Raw genomic sequence first — 10,761 nt, forward strand, 5'->3', positions numbered from 1 at the left:
TTGGTGAGAGGGAGCGGGTATGAGCTAAGAAGAAAAATAGATTAAGACCTATTACAACGACATTTTGGGCTTATTACGGCAAAGTAAAGCCGCTGCAATAGTTTTTAAAGCTATTATGGCGACTTTTTTACTTATTGCAGTGGCTTTAAATTGCCACAATAAATCAAGCAATTTTCAAATTATTTTTAAAAAATTTTGAAAGCCTGGTTTTTTACTTCAGACCTATAGTGACTGTTTTAAAATCGCCACTATAATTATAAAAGGGGCGGTTTTAAAACCGCCGAAATAAGTTATTTCAAAATAGAAAAATATTAAAAAAATACCAAAAATAGATGAAGACCTAGCCCTTCAATTTTTTTTTTTTTTTGGAATACTAAGTATTATTGTCCTATATAAATTAATTTATATATCCTTAAATTAAGTGATCTAAAAGCTGGAATATTATTAAATCTGAAATTACACTCGTTGTTAGCACTTTTGAAATTACAAGTACAATTTGGATATTTTTTATTGTAGCCCATGGGTATATTGTATCAAGAAAAAAAATATTGGGTATTGGCTCCAAGCATTTGGATTACTTCAAAAGGAAGGACTATTTTATGTATTTAATAAATTTTATATTTTTAATCAAATTACAACCACATAAAACATGACATTAAAAAAAAAAAAAAAAAATTTACAACTAAGTGAATTTTTTTGCAATATATCATATATTGCCTACAATATTCTCATGAAAATTATATCGCCTACAATATTCCAATGGATCCATGCCAACATAAAACTCAAAAGCCAACAAGTCCTCAACAACAACAATGCCAACAATGTAGCAACTATAGCAATGGAGGAAACATGATCGGTGGACCTGATCCTTTGCCTACTCCACATCTAACCATTCAAAAATTATACCGCCTAAACCTAAAAAATGACCAAAAATACCCCCCCAAACCTAAAATAATGACCAAGACACCCTCGAAACCTAAAAAATGACCGAAATACCCTCAAAAACTAAAAAAATGACCGAAATACCCCTAAAAACTTGAAAATGACCAAAATACCCCCCAAACTTAAAAAAAATGACCAAAAATACCACCTAAGCCTAAAATAATGTCCATGAGATGCCCAAAAACCTAAAAATGACCAAAATACCCCCAAAAACTAAAAAATGGCTGAAATACCCCTAAAACTTAAAAATGACCAAAATACCCCCCGAAACCTAAAAAATAACCAAAAATACCACCTAAGCCTAAAATGATGTCCATGACATGCCTGAAACCTAAAAAATGACCGAAATACCCCCAAAAACTAAAAAATGACCGAAATACCCCTGAAACCTAAAAAAAACCAAAAAATACCACCTAAGCCTAAAATAATGACCAAGACACCCCCGAAACCTAAAATATGAACGAAATTCCCAAGAAACATTAAGAAAAATACCAAAATACCCCCAAAACCTAAAAAATGACCGAAATACCCCAAAAGCCTAAAAGAATGACTAAAATACCCCCTAAGCCTAAAAAAATTACCAAAATACCCCCTAAGCCTAAAAAAAATGGCCAAAATACCCCCCTAAACCTAAAAATGACTAAAATACCCCTAAAACTTAACAATTAAGAAATACTCCTGAAACCTAGAAAGTGACCAAAATACCACCACGACCAAAATACCTTTAATCATTTTTTAGGTTTATGAGGTATTTTGTTCAATTTTTAGGTTTCGAGGGTATTTTGATCATTTTTTAGTTTTCATGTTGATTTCGATCATATTTAGGTTTCAGGTGTATTTCAGTAATTTTTTAGATTTCATGTTGATTTCAGTCATTTTTTAGGTTTAGGGGAGTATTTTGATCATTTTTTAGGTTTTAGGATTATTTTGGTCATTTTTTAGGTTTCAGGGGTATTTCGATCATTTTTTATGTTTAGAGGGTATTCTGGTCAATTTTTAGGTTTCGGAGGGGGGTTTTGGACATTTTTTAGGGTTAGGGGGTACTTTGCTCCTTTTTTAGGCATAGGGGGTATTTTGGATATTTTTTTAGGTTTCATGGGTATTTTGGTCATTTTCTAGGTTTCGGGGGGGTATTTCGGTCATTTTTTAGGTTTAGAGGACAAACAAATAGCTGGAATAGGTTATTTTGAAAACAAAATATAATAATAATTCAAAATTCAAAATTCTAATTTAAACCCTATAGCGGCGGTTTTAAAACTGCCGTAATAGGACATTTATATAAGAAAAAGAGTAAACCTCATTATAACACTTTTAAAAGCACTATAATAGGCCATCAAAAGAAGAAAAAGATTAAACCTTATTACAACACTTTTGAAAGCGCTGTAATAAGCCATTCACAAAAGAAAAAGAGTAAACCCTATTACAACAGCATTATTATAATCGCTGTAATAGGCCATTCTCAGAAGAAAAAGAGTAAACCCTATTATAATGCTTTAAAAGAACTGTAATAGGCCATTCATGGAAGAAAAAGAGTAAACCCTATTACAATGCTTTTAAAAGTGCTGTAATAGTTCATCCACAGAAGAAAAAGAGTGAAACCTATTACATCGCTTTCAAAAGCATTGTAATAGGCCATCAAGAGATGGAAAAGAGTAAACCTTATTACAACGCTTTTAGAAGCGCTGCAATAGGCCATCAATAGAAGGAAAAGAGTAAACCCTATTACAACACTTTTAAAAGCACTGTAATAGGCCATTGACAGAAGGAAAAGAGTAAACCCTATTACAGTACTTTTAAAAGTGCTGTAATAGGCCATCTATAGAAGAAAAAGAGTAAACCCTATTACAGCACTGTAATAGGCCATAATAGAAAGAAAAGAGTAAACCCTATTACAGCGCTTTTAAAAGCACTGTAATAGGCCATCTACAAAAGAAAAAGAGTAAATCCTATTACAACACTTTTAAAAGCGCTGTAATAGGCCATCAATAGAAAATAAAAATATAAAAATAAAAATATTAATGTAACAATAATAATTAAAAAAAATATATAATAATTAATAGGAAATAATTATTTTAATTTGAAACCTAAAGCAGCGGTTTTGAAACTGCTGGAATAGGTTTTACATATGAAGAACCCTAAAGTAGCGGTTTTAAAAATGCCAAAATATGTTGTTTACAAAAAATAAATAAATAAATAAAATTAAAAATTCAACCTTATAGCGGTGGTTTTAAAACGCCGTAATAGGTCCACTTATACCTACAGTTTCAAAAACCACCACTATAGGAGACCTATAGCAGCAGTTTAGAAAGCATCGGCTATAAATTGCCATAATAGGTCATCCTATACTAGTGGTCTCTAAAAGTGCTGCTATAGATTGACCTATTACAGTGGTTTTGAAAAGCGCTAGAAAAAAAATGCTAGTGTAGGGCGAGTTTTTTGTAGTCGAAGGATAAGGAATCGTCTTTGAAAATCTCACGATGGATGAGATCTTCCAAGTAGTCGTCTAGAAGAGGTGACACATTTTTCATAAATGGAGAGGATCGTCTTAATCAATAGCATGCTATTTGAAACATTTCTCACATAGCATGCTTGTTTTGAAAATTAGACTCATTCCTAAACTAAAAAAAAAATCTACAATGATCAATTATTGAGTTCTAAAATAATAAACTTTTTCAGTTTAAAATATTTTCCTTTTTTTTTTTTTCACAGAACATAGTCAAATATTGATCTAACAAAATCATCACATGATCTAAATGACCAACCTTCACCATTGGCTCTGCGTGATTCTCCTTCAGATGGGGGTTATTATATATTCATTTTACTTAATAAGTCATTGACACAAAAATTAAAAAGTTAAAACTGGACATGGCACAAAATTGGATCTCAATTCTAAAATCTAATTAAACTTTCTCTAGATTTTACCTATTAATATATATATATATATATATATATATAATATGTGTGATTTTATGTGTTATTTTTTTTTTTTGTTATAATTTTATCTGTATGAATTGTGATGTGTGGGATGTGTGCGTCTAAATATAATACAACCTTATATAATTTAATAATTAGTAAATAGAGATGGTTTGTTACATGTGTGTATTGAATAACTTTTTATCATAAAGTTAATTGTTCAAGAAATGAAAAAAAAAGAAGAAGTAAAGCTAGTAATTGTTCAAGTATTTGATCGGTTAAGTAGACATTTGGTAAATTATTTATGTATGAATGAGTGTGGTTGTGAGGGTCAACAATTAATACAATGCCAGTGAGTTGAGTTCTCTCATTTAGTTTAAAATATTTTTATAAAAACAATAACAAATAGATAATGACAACTGCATAAAAATTAAATTGTTATACAAACTTAAAAAAAGAAAATGGTCACATCTACTCACATTAGCAATAGATAATAACAACTGAACTATTATGTAATGATTTCAAATTTTGAAAAATTGTAAAATGTAAATGTAAAACTTCATGTATTTGAGGGGTTTTTTGTCAATAATTTTATATATTCAATTTATCTCTTTATTAAATTTTGTTTAAATTAAGTTTCTTAATAATCCTCTTGAAAAAAAAATTCCTAGAGCCGCCATTGCTAAGAGAAAAACATAAAACTAGTGTTTATCAATCACAAATACTTTTGTGCTTATAGAAAAAGTCAGTGCCACAAAACTAGGTATACAAAGGTGATGCACTACACATAAAAAAGAGTAAAAATGAAAAACTTGGTCACAATGCTTAAAATTAATAAAATATAAAGTTTGCACTTGTAAATCTTATTGCAAACAGCCATTTAGGAGATGTAGGAATTGTAAGATGTACTTCTTTAGATGATATTTTCCTTCAAGCCATTATGACTAGGATGTGAGTGTGTACGTTTAGTTCACCATAACACATCGCATATTTGTATCTCACATGCTCTCTAGCCATGTTCTAACATTCTTCACGCGTAGTCTTTGCTAGTCAATTGCTACCTCTATTATATGACTAGCAGTTTGTGCGATTGGCCATTTAAAGTTATGTGTGTAATCAATCGAGCATGCTAAAATTTCTAGACTTGATTCAAATTGATCTAAAATTGATAAATGGTTTAGTTGCATAAGTTGGGAGAGAGTTTAGGAGGTTATAAGTTTTTGGTGCCTTATCAGGGTGTCTACATGCATCATTTTGCACTTAAGGACATTTCCTGCATATTAACTTTATTTTGGGTGTTTTGAGCCTTAGTAGAGTGCAAAATATTTTATCCTTAGTGAAAAATCTGAACCCGCTCTTTAGCTGGGATGCCTATCCCATTATAGAGAGAAGTATTTTCTTATTTTTAGGGTTCAAAGGTCATGTAAATTAATGGTGAAAATATTTTATATTTATCTCCCACAAAAATCAGACCCAAAAAAAAAAAAAAAAAAAAAGCAACTCTTGAACCATTGTCAAATTGTTAATGATCAACTGTATCTGTGATTCTGTATGGTTCGCCAAATAGGTACTCTAATAATTACTATAGAGTATTGATTGACCTGGTGGGTTGTTTGTCGATTTTGTTCAAAATTTTGCTATTTTCTTAGAAGATATTTAGACTTTTTGACATATTTCTCTCTCTCTCTCTCTCTCTCCATTAAAACTCTAATTAATTAAGGTAAATAAATTGTAAAGATCCTATTTATTTATAAGATTAATTAAAGAAAAGATATAAGTAGAAAGAATTTTTTTTGTGTTCATCATTTTCACCCTCCAACGACTGTTGGATATCAAAGTTGGCTAATAAGTGTTAGAAAAATGTTAAGGAATGAATAAGAAATTAACTCCTTATGTGTCCATTTGACCATGGTATTAACGTGGTGAAAACCCTTAAGCCTCATATAGGTAAGGAAAGAAAAAATATATGAGTTTATATAATCATGGACCTGGACATTGGGTAAAGCTTAGGCATGCATGCATTGGGCTCTCTTGTCCAAATAGTAATATTTTATTATTTCATTTTTTGAGTTAGTAAGTCTATGCACAATAATTTTTCAGAATAGTATGTTTGTTCACTAACGTGCATATTCATTGTCCCTCATTCATAAAAATTACTTTTAATTAAGAAAGTTTCTTATAGAAAATATTTTTGTTACATTTGTATAGAGAAAGAGATAGTTTAGTTTGCTAAGCATGGAGATTGCAGTATTTCTTCTCTATGTTGTTAATCATTTTATCTTGGAAGACAAATGTCCATGAGTCTCCAAAAATCGCTAATTGTATGAGAGGTAAAATTTGCTTTAAGAAAATTGTGTCAAATATAAGACTTGATCAGTTTTGCATTATTCACTTTTCACGTATCAAGTTTGTAAGTTATTTAATTATTTTTTTGTCTATTAAAGCTATTTGAGTTATTATTTATGATTAGATGTGTGTTGTTTTTGTTTGCATAATCACAAAATGTAAATTAAGTTTCTACCATATACCCAACAATAATAAGTTGTGCACCATAAGCAACATATAGATATTTTTTTTAAAGAAAAAAATGGGAATAGAAGGGACGATCAGTATGGCTTCCCTACCTGAGCATGACCATAGTAATATCCTACCCAATATATAAATATTACTCCATGATTACATTAACATCCTACCCAATATATAAATATTACTCTATGATTACATTACCTTTTAACAATCATAGGTATCGAGAAGGGCACACGTTAGTGCTTTTTCGTTATATGTTATTTTATTTTCTGTTTTACAACGATGCGCACACGTAAGTGCTTTCGCCTATATAATGGTCACTTTGCATACGTGGAACAATACAACTTGTCGCGTTGAAATATATAGGGCCATGATTTTCTTGCTTGAATCCTTCCTCCTTCTCATAAAATGATAAGAGCTTCTCACTCAAAACCACCTCACGCTCACGCTCCAAAGCATAACTCCTTTCTGTCTGTAGAATATATCCACAATAAACCATGTAAAATTTGTATTAAAATAATTTATACTGTAGGGCCCCACAAAAAAATAGAGATTATACTGTAATAGATAGATGTACAAGATCTAAACGTAATAAGGCCTTTTTAAAAATAAAAAATAAAAACAAAAGAATGTAATAAGTTAAACATACTTCTTCAGTTATTAATATTTATTTGGATTTGGATACTTCCAAATTCCAATCAAGAATAATTTAATGATAGTGTTGTTTTCATAAGAGTTGTGCTAACATATAATGTGAGAGCATTTATTAATAAAACATTTTAGTAAACTATTTTATGGAAAAATAAAAAAAGTGACTAATTTTTTTTAATAATTTTTTCAATCTTTCATAAAAAGTTTACTTTTAGATAATTAATGAATATCTTAAAGGCATACATTAACTGGACCATTTTTATAATAGTATAAAGTTAAACTTAGCCGTTGACTTTGTATTTGAAAATAAAATATAACAATTCTAAAAAACTAATTAAATAATATATAACATATAGATGTGGTACTAAAGGTCTGTTTGTATTGGGCGTCCGTGTTTACGCGTTTGCGTTTCAGTCAACTTTCATTTTTTTTTTTTTAAACCAGCATGTTATGTATTATTCATTGGCCATGAACAGTGTATTTAGGCCAATGAATAGTACCAAACAGTAATAAAAAGTAGAAAAAAATTATTTTTTTTTATTGTTTTCAATTTTCAATTTTCAATTTTCAGTAAAATAAGCTGTATCTAAATATACACTAAGAGTATATCTTCAAGAGTTTCTACCACAAGCAGTATATCCTCGAGAGTTTAAACCCTAATGCTACCATAATGTTCTTAAAATCTTCACTCTCCATTGATAAATGAGTGACTTAGATGCTGCTATATCATCAATAACTTAATATATGTGTATAGTGAAATGTTTTAACTTATTTGCATTACTTGGTTGCTTATATGAGGAGATTCAGGATTTGAATCTCTTTCTCTCACTTTTTGTAACAATTGAATTATTAAATATATATATATATATATATATTTATCAAAACATTTATGATAATTTTTTAAAGTATTGATGATTTGGTAAAATTTAAACCATTTATTTATCAATATATAAATTTAAATCAATTCTACTATAAAATTGTCCTAAAAATTCCAAAAGTTGTGAATGTATAGTTTTGTGCAAACCTTTTATGTACATATTATCCATTTACTTTTAATTTAGACGGCAAAAAGCAGTTAACAAAAAACATAACACATACCTGGAGGTGTAAATTATGAAAAATCCTTCCTCCAAAGCACTCAAACGAAGAAGCATTTAACACTAGAAACCCATCTTTCTCCAAATTAAGCAAGATATCTGCTAATGGACTTTTATGAACCTTATATATGGATATTTGAATCATAACCTCGTTATCATTAAGCCAGTTTGCCGAAACAGCAGATAAAGAGCTCCGACCTACAATTGTTCTCTGATTTTCTTGATGAATTTGTTCACCTTGCGTAGAAATCCTTGATATGAGCTCTTCCTTCTTTTGAATTAGTACCTCAACTTGCTGTTCTAGTTCTGGTATGTATTTAAGCATGCACGAAACTGTATCTGGAACGCTTAATTTTTCCTATAACCAAAAAAAAAAAATCACCAATGTTCTGAAAACCACAAATGAAGTGGATTGTTATGGTAAGGATAGTGATGAAAAATGCATCACATGCTACTATGTTTTTGAGGGATTAATAGCATGTTCTTCTACCTTATATTTAAATTTTTTATTCCAGCCAAACATCAACTTTAGTTTATAGTTGTGAAAACGTGAAAGACTAATACTTTTTACTACTGCTTAGAAAAGTTTATGTATAATAAAGATTCAAGTGATAATCTAATGATAATAACACATTTTATGGTGTTTTATGTTTGTAATTCAAATCCTATATCTCCTCCCATACTATCTATCTATCTCAAAACCATATGCATAGAATATCTCAAGTGAATTACTCTTTAGACTTGTGTCTATTTGAAAATAGTTTATCTAGTTTTTTGCTAAAAATTGTTTACTAAAAATGTGCTAAAATATACTTGTACTTAAAAAAAAGTTTAAAAAAAATAGAAAAAAGTATTAAAAAAAATAGAATTTAAAAAAAAAAAAAAACTGTATATAAAAGTTAAAACTAAAAACTAATTCCAAACTCACTCTTAATATTATGATTTTCAATTAGCCCAACTCATAAAACATTATTTTTTATGGAAATAAAGTATACTCAGGTTCAAATATATTGTCCACAACATCAAATAATTTCCGGGTACAATGATGGTAGGGTGAGAAACAATTCTAGTGGCTGCTAAGTGCTATTCTTTCTTCAACTAGTTTCCTAAGAACTCTCATGAAGATCAATAGAAACTCAAAAATGAAAGAAAGAAAGAATTAGTACCGCTTGATCAGCCTTGGGAAGTAGTGAACGAAGAGTAGAGTACAAAGTATTGATCTTCTTGCGACGATCACGCTCGCTAGCGTTGTGGTAAAGCCTTTTAGCCATCGTGGATGGCGTGGAACGATTGAGCTCGACTTCTGTCTGAAATGGAGGGTGGCCTTCTTCAGCAAATGAAGCTGCTGAAGTTTCAGTCTCTCTATGGAAGTAATTGTTAAGCGTATTGCTCATGGGTTTCTTTTCTAAGGGGTGAAAAGGATCGAAGCTGAGGTTAGTCTAACGCAGTTTCTGCCAAGAATTTGGGATGATCATGAAATGTGTACATACAGTTACAAACTGCTACTATAAATACAGTTTCTGCTAAGGGAATAGTACATCAGACTAGCTGATTGAGCCTGTAAGGAAAATGAAATTTTTCAGTAATTCCCTCCTTCGGTCAAACTTACGAGGGCGCACATGTGGAGGTTCGGTCCTACAGAGTGACACATAGGTGGGCATTGAATGTCCATTAAAATTTAAATGTTTCTAAAGCAAAGACTTTGACTACCAGAAAATATAAATAATGACTTTATTTTTTACATTTAAATAATTCATAGTTGAAATAGGAGAATTTAATTTTGAGATTAAATTGGATAAACTATGTCTTAGATGCATATTCTTTACATCATATTTTAATTTGGTCTCTGACCTTTTAATTGTGTCAATTTGGTTCCTAACCTTTCAATGTCATGTCAATTTAATCCATGCCGTTATCTTTTTTATGAAAATTGCTAACCTGATAAACAGACAAAATAAAAAAATTAGTTTATTATCACATTAACGAAAGCTAATTTTTTATTTTGACCGTTAGCCACGTCAGCAATTTTCATCCAAGAGATAACAGTAAGAATTAAATTGACACGGTATTAAAAAGTTAAAGATGAAATTGAAATATGATGTAAAAAATAGGGACCAAATACATAGTTTAACCAATTAAATTAAACTAGAATCTAGTCTAAATAGCTTTACGGTTTACACCCTCCAATTAAATGATACCAATTTTTTTTTCAAATAAAATGGTAGACACTAACACATATTATCACACACATACGCCCATTAAATAGGAAAAAAATTTCTTTCAAACTTATCTTATATCTTTTTATTAGATGTGAATTTTAAAACTTAACTGTTGGATTATATTTGCTTATTATATCCTACATGCTTGCAAAATTTCAAGAAAATCAAATATCAATAGCTATATCATTTTTGTTATAAAAATAATAATTATGTCACCAATGACATGTTTAAATTTCAAATTTTTGTGGTAAAATTTACACATAGAAAATAGAGAAATGTTATATCTACAATATTTTCATAAAAAAAAATTTAAGTAGTGAGTTGTTATTGATTCTAATTTGAATCAATAACTTAATTCACTTTTTTGTCCACCCATAATAACCAATAACAATGAGGCTTTTGGTGACAAAAAC

The 10,761-nt window shown here is 29.6% G+C and overlaps 1 protein-coding gene across 1 annotated transcript; it reads right to left on the bottom strand.

The window, feature by feature from the left end:
• Window positions 1–6,531: 6,531 nt before the first annotated feature.
• Window positions 6,532–9,764, bottom strand: LOC126694808 (transcription factor ORG2-like). The gene is made up of 3 exons (XM_050391302.1): window positions 9,296–9,764; window positions 8,131–8,487; window positions 6,532–6,853 (listed from the first exon to the last, which is right to left on the bottom strand). Exons 1-3 carry the CDS (start codon window positions 9,521–9,523, stop codon window positions 6,656–6,658), a joined length of 783 nt encoding a protein of 260 aa, XP_050247259.1. The 5' UTR covers window positions 9,524–9,764; the 3' UTR covers window positions 6,532–6,655.
• Window positions 9,765–10,761: the final 997 nt, after the last annotated feature.

The sequence above is a fragment of the Quercus robur genome, chromosome 8, assembly GCF_932294415.1.
Source record: "Quercus robur chromosome 8, dhQueRobu3.1, whole genome shotgun sequence".
Classification (NCBI taxonomy): domain Eukaryota; kingdom Viridiplantae; phylum Streptophyta; class Magnoliopsida; order Fagales; family Fagaceae; genus Quercus; species Quercus robur.

What these genes read in the sequence shown, in the direction of transcription:
- LOC126694808 (XM_050391302.1), bottom strand. Translation starts at nt 9,523, where the DNA reads ATGAGCAATACGCTTAACAATTACTTCCATAGAGAGACTGAAACTTCA. An exon ending in TTCCCAAGGCTGATCAAGCG is followed by an intron (nt 8,488 to 9,295) that starts GTACTAATTCTT and finishes TTTTGGTTATAG; the next exon opens with GAAAAATTAAGCGTTCCAGA. An exon ending in TTCATAATTTACACCTCCAG is followed by an intron (nt 6,854 to 8,130) that starts GTATGTGTTATG and finishes TATATTCTACAG; the next exon opens with ACAGAAAGGAGTTATGCTTT.